This window comes from Mesoplodon mirus (assembly GCF_964341445.2).
Source record: "Mesoplodon mirus genome assembly, chromosome: 17".
NCBI lineage: Eukaryota > Metazoa > Chordata > Mammalia > Artiodactyla > Ziphiidae > Mesoplodon > Mesoplodon mirus.
Genome location: NC_138993.1, coordinates 16,099,703 through 16,118,524, shown reverse-complemented (window position 1 = coordinate 16,118,524; position 18,822 = coordinate 16,099,703). Strand labels below are relative to the sequence as shown.

The 18,822-nt window shown below is 45.3% G+C and overlaps 1 protein-coding gene and 1 long non-coding RNA gene across 4 annotated transcripts in view; one reads left to right on the top strand and one right to left on the bottom strand.

Moving 5' to 3' along the window:
* Nucleotides 1-16,822, bottom strand: part of LOC309792427 — a 49,371-nt gene extending 32,549 nt beyond the window's left edge. For all 3 annotated transcript variants that reach the window (XR_014291712.1, XR_014291713.1, XR_014291714.1), the window contains exon 1: nucleotides 16,272-16,822. This is a non-coding gene — a long non-coding RNA (uncharacterized lncRNA). The remainder of the gene's footprint in view (nucleotides 1-16,271) is intronic.
* A 411-nt stretch (nucleotides 16,823-17,233) lies between these two features.
* Nucleotides 17,234-18,822, top strand: part of WDFY2 (WD repeat and FYVE domain containing 2) — a 169,712-nt gene continuing 168,123 nt past the window's right edge. Inside the window, exon 1 of the mRNA XM_082602061.1 lies at nucleotides 17,234-17,485. Coding sequence (XP_082458187.1) covers nucleotides 17,349-17,485 — 137 coding nt within the window. The 5' untranslated portion in view covers nucleotides 17,234-17,348. The remainder of the gene's footprint in view (nucleotides 17,486-18,822) is intronic.

Genomic DNA, 18,822 nt, shown 5'->3' with positions numbered 1-18,822 from the left:
GGCAGTAGGAAATTAAAAATATTTCCTTACATGCATAAAATATCTCTGGAAGAATGCATGAGAAAGAGATAGCTTTGGTTGCTCATGGTAAGGGAAGCTTGATGGCTAGGTTACATTTTAGGGGGGAACACTTTACACTGTGTAGTTTTTATTTATTTACTTATTTGGTTGCACTGGGTCTTAGTTATGGTAGGCAGGCTCCTTAGTTGCAGCACATGGGCTCCTTAGTTGTGGCAATGTGAACTGTTAGTTGCAGCATGCATGCGGGATCTAGTTCCCTGACCAGGGATCGAACCCAGGCCCCTGCATTGGGAGTGTGGAGTATTATCCACTGTGCCACCAGGGAAGTCTCCTACACTGTGTAGTTTTGAATTTTGGATCACAGTAATGTGTTATCTACTCAAAAATAACTTAAAAGTGAAAGCTCTAAAATCTTTTTTTTTAAATTAATTTATTTATTTAGTTTTGGCTGTGTTGGGTCTTCGTTTCTGTGTGAGGGCTTTCTCTAGTTGTGGCGAGCAGGGGCCACTCTTCATCGCGGTGCGCGGGCCTCTCACTGTCGCGGCCTCTCCTACTGCGGCCTCTCTTGTTGCGGAGCACAAGCTCCAGACATGCAGGCTCAGTAGTTGTGGCTCACGGGCCCAGTTGCTCCGTGGCATGTGGGATCCTCCCAGACCAGGGCTCGAGCCCATGTCTCCTGCATTGGCAGGCAGACTCTCAACCACTGCGCCACCAGGGAAGCCCCTCTAAAATCTTTTTAATACAATGAAAAGGAATAGTTGCTTAGGACAATGGAAGATAAAACTAAATTTTGGCGTCAAGGCTATGCTCCTCTGGAACCTGGTACTTATGCCTAACTTGAGGAAATGCAAAGGAGAATCTTTATTTTCATTAGCGGAGCCTATTTGAGAAAGGTGATTTGGTTGAATCATGGGGATCAGAGCTGTAGAGAGTCTATAGAAAAACCTAACCAAGGCTTCTGGCTTGGCTTCTGGCAGCCCAGGGTCTCCAACCATGGCTTCTGCAGCTTATTTACAACATCTCTTTGGTTACACCCAAGCAGCCCCTTAAATTCCTTTACTGCACTTCTTGGTGCAAAACCATGTTGGTACAAAGTGAATTAAAACAGAACCTTGCTCTTCAGGAGCTAGGAAGCTAAAGGACCGTGATTATTTCATAATGCGTGAACAAATAACGAACAGGACTAATTTTTGTGCGTGGATTGTTGAATCTGGTTCATTCTCTCACAAGCAAACCCTTTTATCTCTAAGCAAGTATATAAAGAAATGTTCTGGGTGTCCGACAGCAAGCCTGTGAAGTACTGTCTACAGGTCACATAACATCAGGGGATGAGGATGCAGGGATGACCAATCTGTCATCCCTGGGGTCTGGGACCACACGGGGCAATGAAAGAGACATGAAGAGGACGTTGGAATAAAATGTGGTCCTTGCTATCAGGGAGGCATGAGCGGAATTCCGTGGGAGCCCAGAGGTAGGAGCAAGTAACTCTGCTTGGAAAGAGTTAGGAAGGGCTTCATGGAGGAGAAAATATGTAACCCACGTCTTAAATAAGGAGTTGAAGTTGAGGGAGGTGGAGAAAGACATTCCAAGCAGGGAGAATACAGCGGGCAAAGGCAGTGAAGATCAGAATAACATGGTGCGTTCATGGGACACCAAGCAGCTTGCTCCGACTCCATGGTGGCTGCTTTTCAGCGAGTGGCAAGTATCCGGGCTAGAAAGGAAGGTCCGGACAGGGTTATAAAATGCCTTGTGTGCCGGGTGAACACGTTTAGACTTTGTCGTGTCAGTAAAACGCCATGTTCTCAATCAACAGGCTAATTCGGTACTTTGCCATTACTCTCTAACCTGTTTTAAGCAGGTCGTCCTTCTGTTGGCTTCCATACTCTTGTTAGACACAGAACAGGGATGTGGAAGGCAGGTTGGTAAACAGGGTTATCTTCCCCGTTCTCCCTTTTTATTCTTCTCTCACATCTAATGAGTCATCAAAGTCTATTCTGTCACAAATGCTTTCTTTGTTTTTTCCTTGGATCAACCATTTAGCAGGCATTTACCTGTGGCAGGTACTGGGCAAAAGGCTTTATACACACCATCTTACTCAACCTTCAAATAGCCCTGTGAGGTCACGTTGTAGTCAGTGTTCTTGGTAGCAGGCAACAGATGTCTTAAGTAGAAAAGCAATTTACTGGAAAGTTATCAGGCAACTCACAGAAGTTATAGGAAGGTCGAGGACTAGGTTCAGGGAAGAGCCAAGGGAACAAGCAGAGCACAAAGTTGGGATCCAACCTCAGCTACCATTCCCAGGACACGCCCCGCCATGCCTCCGGATGCTAATCTCACCACAGAGACTTCGAAGATTCTCAAGCTGACCACAGTGCCTTTGCATCACTACCCCCCAGCACAGAGAGGAGGGAGAGCATCAACTGGCTCTACTCAAAGCATGAGGAACAGCTTCTCTTTTGTGGCTTCCCAATCCCATTGGGATTCATTCAAATTAGGAAGGATGTCTAGATAATGCACTTCAAAAACGACAAACACCCATGAGTGCATTTTGTAGATGAGGGAATAGCCTTATAGCAGGTAGGTTAGGTACTCAAGTAACTCAGCTAGTCAGTGGGGGAGCCAGGCTTGGAGCCCGAGTCAGCTTGTTTGCAAAGCCCACGGTGTGATGCAGTCCTCTGCATTGCCTTCTCTAAACCATCCCAGCTCCATTTCACAGCCCACACACCAGTCCACGCTCCCGTCACCTCGTCTGCATTACCACCTCCTACCTGATCTCCCTGCTTTGTGCTCCCCCGTCTCAGTTCATTCTCTACACAGTTGCTAAGATAATATTTTTTGAGTACCATCCACATTACATCAACCACTTGTTTAAAAATCCGTGACTCACCCCTTCGAGAGCCTTTCCTGATTGATATCATTCCACACCGATCACTCAGTAATCAGTGAAATAACGTTGCTACAGTGCTATCACAGATGCATAATTTATACTACACTAGGTTATATTATGCATAGTTTCTAGCTATTCCATTGCTGTGTGACTCTGCTAAGGTCGGAGAGCCTGTCTTCTGCTGCTTTTGCGACTCTAATGACAGATGCTAGCATCTAACACCTTGGCTGTCTTCTAACTGAATCCTGGGCCCTCCAGGAGAGTTGTGGTGCTATCATCAATGTGATTATTTGCAGAGTACTTCTCACTGGCGAATTCATTATTAGCTTCCCTGACATTGCCCAATTGCTTCCTGTGTTTCTCTGCCATATATACTGTGCCCTACCTAGAGGAAGTGTGTTACAAAATTGCTAATAATGCTAACAATTTTATTTCAGCTTTTGGAAATGTTTCTTTACTCCACCCCCAGATACCGTAAGTTGAGGAAAGGTAAAAAGTGGTATATTTTTTCTTTGAGCTGGGAGGTGAGAGGAAATATTATTTAGAGCATGTCCCTCCTTTCCAATTAGGAATAATAAAGGTTATATAAACATGGAGCACCACATGCAATTAGGGAATCTGCCTGGCCAGGTGACCAGCTTGAGGTTCCTATAGGAAAGCCTCTTGCCTGGTTCCCGAATTGCTTTCATAGGGCAGAGGGCATCGTTACCACTAATAATGCTCTGGACTCTCAAAAACCTCTAGACTCCCCTAAATCCAGATCAAGGAGGCCAAGGACCAGAGCACTGTTGGGGTTTCACCTCCCACCTCTCCGTGCTCCAGTCTCTGGCAACATTTTGTGAAGACTTGCCTCTTTCTTGAGTTTATGACATCAGAAGAGGTCATACCTACACACACAGAACACAACTTGAGGATCGCTCCCACCAGTAGAATGAACAAAACTCAGAATTTATTTAAACAATACTCATATGTGCTGTGGTCTCTTCATAGATGTCAAGAGGAAGGATAAAAAGGTTAGGGTTTCTGTCTTCAAGGGGTTAACCTTCGGTATGGGGAGATAAATCTATTAAACGTACAATTGATGAATAATGGGATGAGGCAATAAAGTAAGTCTATACTGGGTATAAAAATGGCACATGGAAGGGAGTAATCCACTCTGTTTGGTGGCGGGGCGGGGGTGTGGATACCCAGAGGCCTTACAGAGGATGAAATGCTTGAGCTAAGACTGAGGAAAGAGTAAGAATTTGCCAGACAGATGAAGTGGGGAAGAACATTCTAGGAAGAGAGCAGAGAGGTGTACCACGGGACGAAAGGCTTAGGTTATTGTCAGGTATCTTGGATTCTGAAGATGCTTATTCAGCACCCATTCTTTCCTTCTCTGCAAATTTCCTAGACAGGGGGTTGAGTGTAACTGACCCCACTCCCGCCTCCAGGGATGGGTCTTGATTGGCCTTAGCCAGCTGGCATAATCCATTCCCCTGTCATAGCTGGTTCCCAGAAAGGCAGGTCCTCCAGGCCTAAGAAAATCAGCCACGGCATTCCTCAAGTATATTAGTTCAGGGCTGGCTATGTCCAATCAGAAAGAAGCCCAGGACTTTGGCTTGATAGTTGGGGAAGAGGAAGCATGTAAACCCAAGAGCTGCTAGTTTCCACTTTGTTACTTCAAGGAAAGCCCACCAGAGCAGAAAGATGTCACATGGAGCTAAGGGAATTGCAGAGAAATGGAGCCAAATGACCTGAACAAACTCCGACCAGAGATTAAGTGGAGCCTTGTGTTCCCTTCATTCTTCGAAAGATCAAGTTGGATTTTTTGTTACTTGCAACTAAAATCATTCTACCTGACCCAGTGTCACTGGGTTTGAGGGTGGGGAATGAATGGACTGGAGAGGTAGGCATGGGCCAGATGATGAGTATAGTTGTCAAAGGTTTCAGGCCGTGTTAGGGAGTAAACAGGATCTGATGTGAGTTTTAGAAAGATCACTCTAGCAGCGATGAGAAGCGTGGCTTCAAGGGAACACGTCTGGGGCCGTGAGAACAGGAAACCATGACACATTGCCGCTTCCTTCATCATTCCATTCAAGGGTGCGTGTTCTAGCTCCTTTTTGCATGAATCTCAAAAGGGAATCAGATTTTTAAAAATACTTAATCTGTGAACATATGAAATAGGACATAAATTCTTCAGGATTTTATACCTGGGAAGTAAGGATGTATGTTTTAGATGCCCATAAAATTCTTCAGGGATTGAATGTAGGAGATCAAAGTTAGGGTTTTACTATTTGGGCTATCAGTAATACGTTGGCCTCCTTCTGTTTCTCGGTAGAACTTCCAATTTGTTCTATATTCCCTCTTAACTCTTTCAATTTATTTGTCAGTGCAGTCTTTTTTTCTCATTGTTTTGAGTTTTTTGTTTTTGCTTTTTTCTCCCTAGAGACAGGATGGCAGTTGAAGAAAGAAAAACGTTGAGTCAACTGGCACAAAGGCCCTTTTCCCATGGTATCTCTTCTCTTGAGGGGAATTAACCTGATCCTAACCAATTTTACTCAAGAGGAGGCATCTTTGATAACACATATTTGTCCCAATCTCTTTGGCCTCCAGTTATTAATTGCCAAGTAAATTCTATTGCTAGGAGCCATGTGCTCCACTTCACTGGAAACTGTTCTGTAAAGATATTAAGATTTAGTTAATCTTTCTGCTTGCTTGTCGTTGCTGAGCTTCCTCTTCATGCCTTGCACTGTGCCTGATACTGGGGACAGTACAATAGGAGAGGAAAGCTGAGTCTCTGCTTAAAAAGGCTTGTAGTATAAATTCTGATGATGGGAAGTGTTTTCCTAAAACCAAGTCCATGAGGCCTAAGCAATAACAGTGGTTCATATCTAAGATGGCTGTGTTATGTTGATCCTTAAACTTATGAGAGGTTTTAAAAAGCGTGATCAGACATATATAAAGAGTTCCAGATGCCATTCTGCCAGGACTCCAGTGACATTAGAATTTTGGTCATTGACCACTGACCTTCCATCAAGGTCTTTGAGGATAAAGATGATCTCATTCTTTGTTAACAGAATCATTTCTCTCCCTCATGTGTATAATTTTAGATGAAAAATGGAGCCAAAAGCAGGTACTTGTAGAAAAACGTGTGATCCCCCAAAGTTACCACAATACACAAAATGTCTATTCTGTAAAGAACTGTAGTTATATGTGAGAGTTAGAGATTGTTTCCTCCAAATGAATAAACCATTTTGCTCAAATGGCAATAAATTTCACCTCTTCCCCATTTCACTATTTCCTATGGGCGATATTCATTCTCCAAAGTTCCCATTTAATTCCTTCTTACACTTTTTTTTTTTCCTCTTTTTTGGCCGTGCCACGTGGCTTGCGGATCTGCGGATCTTAGCTCCCCAACTAGGGGCCGAACCTGGGCCCTCGGCAGTGAAAGTGCCGAGTCCTAACCACTGGACCACAAGGGAATTCCCCCTTCATACATTCTTTTAAACATTATTTGATGTAGGAGATTTACAGCAAAACTGACCGCATACTTGTGCACCAGAACCCCAGCATAGTCCTGACCTTTATTTTTAAACCAAAATCTTTTCCCATCAACTCCTCTTCTCTGCTTGCTCATTGGACTCTAGAGCCAGTGACCCTCTAATGATAAAACCAAGATATGAACCAAATCGAGCTCTGTCCTTGACTTCACAAGCGAGTTAATCACATCTAGAGCCTGGCTCAGAGCAGGCACTGAACAAATATTTGCTGGATAAAAGAATAAATGAAGATAATGTCTAAGGAGTTGTGAGTTAGTCTGAGTTTGCTTGAGCTAAACTGAGGACTCTGGCAGATTTAAGACCCTTGAATGACAAGCTGAGGAGGTTATATTCTCATTTCTGCTTTCAGTCAGCAAGTTTTTGAGACCCACCCTGCTCTAGGAATAATAGTCTCACTTCCTCTTGACCAAAGGCACTTGGGGTTCCTCTGCGCTTGGGTTCCTAAGGAAAGAGTTCACTGGTCACAGTCCCTGCCCCTTGCTTCAGCCCAGGTCAGGGCTAGTGTAAGGGCAGGTCTGCAGTGGCATCAAAGTTATTGGTGAAGAGAAAGCCAAGAAGGAACAGAAACGTACACTCTCTTCCTCCTTCTCTTTTCTTTCACTATTTCACCTTAACTGTCACCATTTCCCTAGAGTGGGTTCCCACTCCCACTTCATTCTACCCTGTCCTCTGAGTTCCTCTGCAGAAAATTCCAGAAGAGTTGTTTTTCCTTTGAAATATAGATGACCCTAATTCCTGTTTATTGCTGGCAGGAAAGCAAAATGGTACAGCCACTTTGGAAGACAGTGTGGCAGTTTCTTACAAAAATAAACATACTCTTACCATACAATCCAGCAGTCTGGCTCCTTGGTATTTATCCAAAGGAGTTGAAAACTTAAGTCCACACAAAAACCTGAACACGGATGTTTACAGCGGCTTTACTGATAATTGCCAAAACGTGGAAGCAACCAAGATTCAGTAGGTGAATGGTACATTCAGACAATGGAATATTATTCAGACAATTCAATATTATTCAGTGCTAAAAAGAAATGAACCATCAAGACATGAAGGAACTTTAAAAAACAGGTTACTAAGTGAAAGAAGCCAATCTGAAAAGCCTGCATACTGTATGATTCCACCTATACGACATTCTGGAAAAAGCAAAACTATGGAGGCAATAAAATGATGAGTGGTTCCTGGGGTTGGGCAGCAGGGAGGGTGAACAGGCAGAGCACAGATGACTTTTAGGACAGTGAGACTATTCTGTATGATACTATATGATGGATACACTTCATTATATTTTTTACTTTTATTATTATTTTTTTGGCCGCACTGCACGGCTTGTGGGATCTTAGTTCCCCAACCAGGGATCTAACCCACACCCTCGGAAATGAAAGCACGGAGTCTTAACCACTGGACCGCCAGGGAATCCCCTATACATGCCATTACATGTTTGTCCAAACCCATAGGATGTACAACACCAAGAGGGAACCCTAAGTCAAATGATGGACTTTGGGTGATAATGATGTGTCACTGTAGGTTCACCAGTTGTAACAAAGGTACCACTCTGGCAGGGGAGGCTGTGCGTATATGGGGACAAGGGAGATATGGGAAATCCCTGTACTTTCTGCTCAATCTTGCTGTGAACTTAAAATTGCTCTAAAAAAATAAAGTCTATTAAAAACATACATAGATGGGTAGTTAGATGATACAGCTGTAGATATAGATATAGATACAGATATAGATGTAGATATAGTTATAGAAATGAACTTTACTTCAGACCTTTGAGTACATGAAAACCTATTTTTAGCCCAAGGTTTCCTGGGCTAAAGAGGAATGGGGAGGATTGAAGAGGAAGATTAAGGAAAAAGCCTTGCAAAAGCCTTGTGCTAGCTTCCAGCACAGGTAAGCAGGCGAAAAATCACAGGCTGTTTTCTGTTACTCAATGGCCCTCACCCCCCAAAAAAAAGACATTGGTCTGATCAGAAACATTAGATGCTACCAGTGGAAGAGCATGCAGGCCAGCTAGTCTCTCATTCTGGGAAAGGCAAGGCAATGGGAGATGGGCCCCGTAGTTGGAGACCCAGCCCTCTGTATCTCAGATCACTTTTCCTGTGCCCTTCCATTGGATTCCCAGGTCTGTGGTTCCCGGATTACCCTAGACACCAAGGGCCACCTGCATTAGAATCACCTGAAACGCTTTATACAAAGTCAGATTCTCAGGTCAAGCTCCCAGAAAACCAAATTCAGCCATTCAGGGATAGGACCCAGGAATTTTCCAGAAGTTCCCAAGGCACTCAAGCGCAGCCGGGTTTCAGAAGCAAAAAACCCTTGTTGCTGAGGAAGTCCTAGTGCCTGCTGCTGGGAAGGGAATGGGGAAGGAAGGGAGGAGGAAAACAAATGGAGGGATGCTTATCTGATGTAATTTAAAAGATATTCTTCTGGAGAAGCATCATTCGTCATGGAAGTCCTATGCCAAGGGACTGATAGTTTTGCACTGGAGAGATTTTGTGAGCCTGCCTGGGACCCACCAATGCATATTTGAGTCAGCAAGAAACTTCAGAGTTCAAAACACTGAATGCTAGACTTCCAATAAGTGTGGACTTCCAATAAAGATGGAATCTCTATTCTCAGACTTTTGCCCTTTGAAAAGTTGGGACTTCTGCTGCAAGATGTTGTGGCCCTGACTTGTGACCCAGTTCTGATCATTAGATTTCTCCTTTGTTTTGAGACTAAGTCGTCATCTCCACCCCTTTTCTTCTGTCCCCATGTTTTCCCTGTGGTCCCCTTCCAAGTCCTTCTCAGCTTTCCCCTCTTCCTTTAGAGGAGCTACTTGCCAGATGCTGGCCTCTTCCTTCAGATGAATGATCTTATTCTTGTTTCACAACAGCTCTGTGAGTTTGGTGCTGTAATGTTCCAGATGAAGAAAGGGGGGCTCCAACAGATTCAGTGACTTGCTAGAGGACATACTGGTGCGTGGCTCTACTCACACCTTGCCCCCTAGTTTTGACACCTAGGACCCTGTCTAGGCCTCCTGCTCAGAACACCAGTCCTTCAGACCCGGGCCCTACCTTGCTTTCCTAAGTTGTCACCTCAGATTTGAATGCCCTGCTCTTGAACCCAAGCCTGGAGGTGGGTGCACAGCTGCCTCTCCGATGTCCTCGCTGCCCACTGACTGCCTCTGGCTCTCACACCAGTATCCCAGACCCCTCTCGCTAAGTGTGGGTTTCGTCTGATGAGGCCGGATCCCCAGATCCCTGCTGCATTAGGGAAAACCCAGTTCTTCTCCTGTGTTTCTCCTTTACTCTCACACAACTTCCACATGCACACTTCTGACACCAAATTCTCCCATCAAGCAATTCTCTGACACCAGCTGGGTGTCCTATACTTTAATTCAATTCTGACACTGTCTACCTGGAGAGAGCACCAGTTCCCACAGGTTAAGGGCTCAGTCCCATGAGACTGCCCCCCTCTTCAGATGCCAATTGGAAGTAGGAGGTCTCCAGTCACCCCCACTTCTGTCCAATTTGGCTATAAATCAGCGGTTCCCACCACCCCCTCCTCTAATTCAATTGATTTGCTAGAATGGCTCACAGAACTCAGGGGAACACTTATGTTTACCAGTTTATTAAAGGATCTGATAAAGGATACAGATGAAGAGCCAGATGAAGAGATACATAGGATGAGATCTGGGAGGGTCCAAAGTGCAGGAGCTTCTGACCCTGTGGAGTTGGGGTCCATCACCCTCCTGGTGTGAATGTACTCACCAGCCTGGAAGCTCACTGAACTCCCTACCCTTGGGATTTTGTGGAGGTTTTCTCACGTAGGCATGAGCAAGTATTAACTCCACTTCCAGCCCCTCTCCCCTCATGGGTGTGGAGGGGGGCAGTGCATCTGCAAGCTTCTAATCATAGCTTGGTCTTTCTGGTGACCAGCCCTCATCAGAACAAGAGATGTTCCTAGAGCTCTTATCACTCAGGAAATTACAAGGATCTTCAGAGTTCTGTGTCAGACACCAGGGCAGAGGCCAGTGTATATGTTTCTTACTACTTACACCTGCCCAGCTTTCTATTGCCAGACTAGATTGCTGAGGATGAGCCAGAAAAATACATGCTGCTTACTATTAGAAAAAGCTTTGGACTCAGCTCCGACCCTTTTCCCTGGACTCACCTTGCTTCCTATAATTGGCCTTCCAAGAGTGAGGAATCAATCCAAAAGAAGTTGCCTTGGTCCAATTATTAAGCACAATTCTTTTCGTTTAATGCTTCCCTAAAAGCTCCATGTCCTGCTGGAGTGGCAGTCCCCTTTCTGTTTCCTAGATCAGTGGTATCCAAACTGTGGCCTGTGGAGCTCTGCTCTGTGAAAACTTGTCAAGTGGTACACGGACACACATCATTATAAGGGTATTCATTTCCAGATCCTCAACTTTTATAGGTACTTTTTCCTAAAACCAATTTGCCTGAGGATGTGCCTGCATTTATGTCAGATGTTCTTCCATCTGATAAACTTTCCCCATTCCATGTCTTACTGTGGTGCTTTGCATGGGGTAAAAACAACAACAAAAAGGTACTACAAAATATTGATTTGGGGACTTCCCTGGTGGCGTAGTGGTTAAGAATCCGCCTGCCAATGCAGGCGGCACAGGTTTGATCCCTGGTCTGGCAAGATCCCACATGCTGCGGAGCAACTAAGCCCGTGCTCACAACTACTGAGCCTGCGCTCTAAAGCCTGAGCGCCACAACTACTGAAGCCTGCGTGCCTAGAGCCCGTGCTCCCCCACAAGAGAAGCCACTGCAATGAGAAGACCGTGTACTGCAACGAAGAGCAGCCCCCACTTGCTACAGCTAGAGAAAGCCCGCGCGCAGCAAGGAAGACACAATGCCGCCAAAAATAAGTTTACAAAATAAAAATTAAAAAAATATTGATTTGGTGGAAACTTTTGTATCAAGATATAATTGATGTCTTAGCTTCAGGTGTACTACATCATGATTCAATACTTGAATATATTGTGAAATGATCACCACAAGTCTAGTTATCATCCATCACCACACATAGCTACAATTTTTTCCCCCTTGGGATGAGAATACTGCATCATTACATTCCCAGGACTCATTTATTTTATAACTGAAAGTTTGTACCTTTTTGACTACCTTCACCCATTTCACTCACCCTCCAGCCCCTTAGGGGATTTCCCCCATCCCCCTTAGGGGGAAACTCTAATGGTTACTAAGACAAGTTAACCCACAGATCTTTCTGGCCTTCTTTATATTATAAGTATTCCTGATAAGGGGGAAGAAACAAGGATATTTTGGCTCCTCTTAAGAGGTTTTGAATTCTATAAAGCAGAAATGGGGGTGCATATATCTTTTCTAATTAATGTTTTTGTTTTCTTCAGCAAAATACCGAGGGGTGACATTGCTGGATCATATGGTAGTTTTGTTTTTTATTTTCTGAGGAAACTTCATACTGTTTTCCATAGTGGCTGCACCAATTTACAGTCCCACCAAAAGCGCACGAGGGTTGTGCATCCTCGCCAACACTTGTTATTTGTTGTCTTTTTGATAAAAGCCATTCTAACAGGTGTGAGGTGAGATCTCATATGGTATTGAGCTCTTAACCACACCTAATAATCCATCTTACAAGATGCATTTCATTTTATTTTTAAAATATTCTTCAAAATGCTTATTAATATTTATTTATTTGAATGGAAAAAGGAAGTAAAATTTTTTCTGACAAAAGGTAAATCTAATTTCTCTAATTCATTTGACAACAGGACTTTGACTAGGCTACATGGTGGCTTTCTTCTATAAAAATCTGCTACTCTAAGATTCAGAGAAAAATATATATAAGCATGTGACGAGATAAAAGCACCATTATAAAAAAATTGTATTAACAAAAGATAAACTTGGGCTTCCCTGGTGGCGCAGTGGTTGAGAGTCCGCCTGCTGATGCAGGGGACGCGGGTTCGTGCCCCGGTCCGGGAAGATCCCACATGCCGCGGAGCAGCTGGGCCCGTGAGCCACGGCCGCTGAGCCTGCGCGTCCGGAGCCTGTGCTCCGCAATGGGAGAGGCCACAACAGTGAGAGGCCCGCGTACCGCAAAAAAAAAAAAAAAAAAAATACTGAATTGAAAACATTAAAATTTTTCCGTTCCCAATTCTTTTCTTAGTATATAGGGTTAAACAAAGTGACTTTAAGTGAAAGAATAGCAGATAAAAATAATAGTCATATAATACGTTTTTGTATACTTTCCAGAAATTGAGAAAATAAATTACTTTAATAAATGTGTAAAACTTCCTTTCACAAGTTAGGTGGTTTCCAATATTTTGCTTTCAATAAAACCGATGGAGACATAATAGAATTTGTCAGCAAGACATCAAAAATAATACTGGGTGACAGACAACTATAATTCATATAGCATAAAAATTTACCTTTTTTTTTTTTTTTGCAGTACGCGGGCCTCTCATCGTTGTGGCCTCTCCCGTTGCGGAGCACAGGCTCCGGACGCGCAGGCTCAGCAGCCATGGCTCACGGGCCAGAGCCGCTCCGCGGCATGTGGGATCCTGCCGGATCGGGGCACAAACCCGCGTCCCCTGCATCGGCAGGCGGACTCTCAACCACTGCGCCACCAGGGAAGCCCTAAAAATTTACCATTTTAAAGTGTACAATTCAGTGGCTTTTAGAATATCCACAAATTTGTGCAGTCTCTGTGATAATCAATTTTTTAATGTATTTTTAAATTTTTATTTATTTTTGGCTGCTTTAGGTCTTTGTTGCTGCGCGTGGGCTTTCTCTAGTTGCAGCGACTGGGAAAATTGTTTTGACTGAAGTTAAAGACAACAAAGTGCTACTAGGGCCATCTTATGGAAAAAACAAATGCACATTTTGGCCAACCCAGTATTTATATAAATGAGATTTCTTAGCCCTTATATTTACAAGATAAAATATAGGAATAGAATTCATCCTGAATCCTCTTAATTCTAGCAGTAAATCATTATTTATCCTTGGATACAGGGGAATGTAAAAACGTAGCCTTGTTCATCTTGAATAATAATTTTCATTAAACATTTCTAGTTAAAAATTTACTTTTTATGTTTAATAATTTTTATATACATTTCTAATATACTTATGTTGTTTTGACCCATTGTGTACTAACAATTGTAAGGATCAGTTAATGTAGAAGAAACTTTTAAAAATCAGAGCTTTATGGCCTTAGTATATTAAGTAAATCGTAGAATTTAAATATATATACTTTTGTTTGTTTGTTTCAGATAGTATTACAGGGAATTCAATAAAAGATCATCAAGCGTGAACTATTTACAACAAATGTTAATATTTACAAGATGCTAGAACTCAGACTTTTTGGAATATTTAAATTTATATACTGAAATTCTTCAAAATTCTTTAAGGTGGAATATGAACAAAGGGTTTGAGAATCATTTTTCTAGCAGTAGTTTACTTCTTTCCATCTTTAATCTCCATTAGAGTGCCCTTTCCTGAGGGTGGGGAATTGGGGCTGAGCGGTCTTCGATTTCCTGAGAGTTAGCAAGAGTTCCCGGGCTTCCCCGGTGGCGCAGCGGTTGAGAGTCTGCCTGCCGATGCAGGGGACACGGGTTCGTGTCCCGTTCCGGGAAGATCCCACATGCCGCGGAGCGGCTAGGCCCGTGAGCCATGGCCACTGAGCCTGCGCGTCCGGAGCCTGTGCTCCACAACGGGAGAGGCCACAACAGTGAGAGGCCTGCATACCACAAAAAAAAAAAAAAAAAAAAAAGAGTTCCCAACCTGGGTCTCTGATACTTGTGTGCCTTGCGAAATTGCACGTAAAATATAAGTGTACATATACATACACTCCCCCACTCCAGATGATCTGTAATATTCAACTGATTTTTCATAAGGTCTGTGACCTCAAAAGTTTAAGAACGACTGTAACTACTACCTTCCTCTCATTTATCTCATGCTAGGCCTTTCTCTTGGGTACCAATTAATCACTTGTTGCCTTTACCATACTGCTATTATCATCTGCCTGCTGGCTATCATCTGCTGTTTTGTGTCTTCTCCCAAGGATCACCTGATCCCAGGAATTAGGGCAAGTTCCAGATACCAGTCTTTCCATTATGCTCTAGTGGAACAGAGTTAAACAAATCCTGAATGGCCTTTCTATTCATTTATTTAACGAATACTTAACAACATGCCTCCTGCTGTGCCAGGTACTATTCTAAAGGCTAGGAATACAACGATGAACAGGCAGACAGGTCTCTCCTCTCCCAGTATTTCTCTTCTGGAAGAGGAAGACTAAGCACTAAATAAGAAACACACAAGATTATTTTGGGCAGAAGTAAGTACTGTGAAGAAAATAAACCCGGGTGATATGACGATGAGTGTTATGAAAAAGTAGGGTTCAGTTGGGAGGTTAGGACCCTTTAAGGAGCTAACATCGGAGCTGAAGCCTGAGTGGTAAGAAAGTAGCCGAGAGGTGAACACAGTTGGTGCAAAGGCCACCAGCAGGAAGGAGGTTGGTGTTTCTGGGGAATTTCCAAGCCAGGGCTTGGAAAGTACTGAGCAGAAGAGGTGAGGTTGGAGAGGCATTTCATCCCGAGTGCAACAGTAAGCCAATGATGTGTTTTAAGCAGAGGAGGAACTGATCTGGTTTATATTTTAAAACAAAATCCTTCTGGCTACTTTGATAAAAATGGATTGTATGGGTTCAAGAGAAGAAACAGAGAAAGCAGTTAGGCTACCATGGTAGTAGAGGCCAGAGATTATGGTGACTTGGACTCGGGTGGAGATGATACAAATGGGAAAATTCAAGATATACTTTGGAGGTGGAGCTGATAGGATTTCTAAATGGTCTGGATAGAATTGTGAGGAAAAGAGAAGAGTCAAGGATGACTCCTAGGAAGTTAGTTTTGAACAACTGGGTGAATGATGCAGTAGATTTAAAGATACTATTTGGGAATGTTTGGAACACCTATTAAACAGTTAAGTGACAAAGTGGAGTAGCTTTAGATACATGAGCCTGGAGTTAGAAATGTGGTCAGGGTAGAGATTATTATGGGAGTCAGGAGCTTATGGATGGTATTTAAAACCACTGTGGCAGGCTGAATAATGTCCCCCTGAATATGTCCATGTCCTAATTCCTGGAATCTTAAAGAACCTATAATAGTGTATGAAGGCACTTAAAATCTGTCACTTGTAAGCCTCACAACAACCCAAGGTAGGTGTTATTATCCTTCACTTGGCAGATGGGGAACTGGAGGCTCAGAGAAGTGGGAAGCCCTGTTCTAGGCTGTAAAGCTGGAAAACACCTCAACCTCCCTTTCAAGGGCCTTACAGAATTTCTATGAAGGTGGGAAGTGATAAAGAGCTGCACTGTGCTTTGAGACAGGTCCAGCCTACCTACCGCCTCGGCTGCCCCAAAACCTGCCTTATAAAATACATTTCTACGCGGCCTGTCCCATTCTTTGTCTAGCTCTGGCATATTATTTTTCTCACCTTCAGAGACCTTGCCAGCCCAATTACACCACAGAGACCATCACCACTCCTCAGCTAGCTTGTTAACTGTGGAAGGGCTTAGTGGGGTTATCACATAACCAACTACTCTGCATGCCAGGCCCTTTGCCAGGCACCTAACATGCATTCACAAATCACAGATTACTCTATCCATCGTCTCTGGAGCAATCTAGAAAGGAAGGATTACTGGGGAACGGGAAGAAGTCAGGAGCAGGGGCGCCTGAGTTCAAGTCTGGGGGTGCTATAACCCTAACTTGAAGCTAAAGTAATCCTGGTCTAGTAACTTAACCATCTAAGAAAACGAGGCGGTTAACACTACAGATCATCTCTAACCTCCATCAAGGATGCTTGCATGACAGCTTTTCTTCTTTCCCCGCTCCTGGAGCTCCACTATTATGCGCAGTGGCAGGGCCGTAGCGACTGTCTGCTCCGCGATGGCTGCCCTTCAGTTCCTTGCCTTAGAGGCCAGACCCAGCCGTGACTCGGCCAATCGCCCGGGAGGCCGCGGAGCCCCTCAGGCCAGGAGCGGTGAGAAGTGGGCGATAGGTCATTTCAGGACAAGGAAGAGAAGGCTCTGAAAAACTACAACTCCCAGAAGCCCATGGGGGTGCCAATCGGAGGCCTGTGGCTGGTGCGTGTTGGGAGTAGTAAACCACGCTTCAATGCAAGGCCGCGCTGGACAGGTAACTCGAGCGCATGCCCAGTCACGTCCCCACGAGCTCAGCTTCTTTCCTTCCTGCGGGATACTTCTCTTTCCGGCCTCGCCCAGGCGCGCTTTTCCCCGCCCCACCTCCGCCCCCTTTTCAGGGATTTCGGAGTGGGCGGGGCCACTGGCAAGCGCGTTCCAAGGAATGTGTACGCGCGCGTTCACGGGAGATTAAAGAGGGAGGGGACTAAATACTGGGTGTGGAAGGTGGCGAGGAGGCCGCGGATCATGGAAGGCGCATGCGTTCTAGAGGCGGTGCCGCGCGGCTTCGGGAATGGCGGAGGGGCGGGGTGGAAATGGGCTCGTGGCCTGACGCATGCGCATTGGGCCGCCAGCGCCCCGCCTCCTTTTTCAGTTTCCCCTCCTCCTCCACCACCCTTCCGGAAGTGCAGCCGCCCTGGCGCCCACCAGCGGCCACCCCCTGCGGCAGGCTCCGCCCCCTCCGGCCCCGCCCCCCGGCTCTCCGCCCCCTCCTCTGGTGGTGGTGCCGGGTTGCAGCGCCGGTCGTGGAGGTTTTGCTGCCCGAAGCCGGGAGCGCGGAGTCGTTCCCGGGAGCGCCGGCCAGGCTATGATCGCGGGTCCCCGGCGGCCCGCTCCGGCCAACCAGAGTCCCTGTCTCAGCTTGTGCCCGTACCCGAGCGGTCTCCTCAGCCCGGCCCCACGGCGCAGTTGGCGGCGGCGCCCGCAGTGCGCCCCCTCCTCCGATGGCGGCAGAGATCCAGCCCAAGCCGCTGACCCGCAAGCCGATCCTGCTGCAGCGGGTCGAGGGGTCTCAGGAGGTGGTGAATATGGCCGTGATCGTGCCCAAGGAGGAGGGCGTCATCAGTGTCTCGGAGGACAGGTACGAACCGCTACCCCTCGGCCGCGAGGAGGGGCGGGACGGGCCGGCGGTCCCAGAGCCCGCTTCAGGGGCTGTGCCTCCACGTCGGCGCGAGTGTAGAGCGCTCTCCCAAGTTGTTATAATGCGCATCCTGGTGCTGCCGGTGTCCAGCTGCGCGTGGCCGCCGCTGCGTGGCTCCGGAAAGCGGAGCCCGGACAGCGGCGTTCTGTCTGGCCTTGCCCGGGTGGCGCCTGCCGGGGCCAGGGTGGCCCTTGGACTAACGGTGCACCGGCCACTGGACCTTGGTCCAGCTCCGAGGACAGAAAGGGGAGAGGGTGGAGCTGCCCGGCCCTGCAGGTGTGTACGTGGGGAGGATGCTTCAAGCCGATTCTGTGACATAACTAAGGGGTTTTGAGAACTCTGGTATAGTTCCTTAAGGCTCCAGACCCAGGAAAGCAAATGCCACTCCCTTCTCCCAGACATTCCCACCGAATCCAGATCTCCCAGACATCTTACACTGAATTCAATGAATGTTGCAAGTTGTGAAGAGTATTAGGGCTTCTGCCCAGGAGAGGTGACTTCTCTGCTTTGCTCTCCTTGTCTCTTCAAGCTCAAGGGGAAGCTCCTAGAACTTTCAAGGGACCACTCACTGCTGCAAATAGCTCTTGAGTTCCTTCCCTTTGCTTGCTTCCTTTCTTTTTGCCTAATTTTGCTTAATTTGCAGAAGTAGAACTAGTTGTTCTGCCTTTAGTATTCTCCCTTATTTATCAGACAGGGAGTTTTTTGCTTTAACTTAATGTCCTTTAATATGCAGAAATTATGCAGATGAAGCTAATTTCCAGAGGAATGATGCTTGAATGTAGTAGTTATGGTTTTGATCTGGAATTGTTGCTTTTATAATATCAACTAGTATTCTAAAAAATGTCACATTATAGAGGTATATGTCAAGGAGCTTTTAACCTTAAAATAGTAGTTACGTTTTCTTAAGGTAAGTTCAAGTTATGCTGAGGTAGAAAATATTTTTTTCTTGGTGACTTGTAAAATTTCAGGCAAAGGTAAAGCAACAAAGTGTTCATACTGTCTTTATAGTCATTTCAGTGCTTTGCATACAGTGTGGCTTCAAAAAATATGCCTGATAGGTCTATTCATATCATAGGTTCTTCAGTATAACTAGGATGACTATATTAATGACATATTTTTGTCTACATCATACTCCATACAAATGGCCAAATGGTGCCTGATTCACTTCCTGTGCAGATTCAAGGGAAACATTGTAAACATACACCAATGGCAAGCAGTCTGCCAAGAACAGAAGAAATTCATGGCTGCAGTGGAATACATGGATGTAGAAACCATTT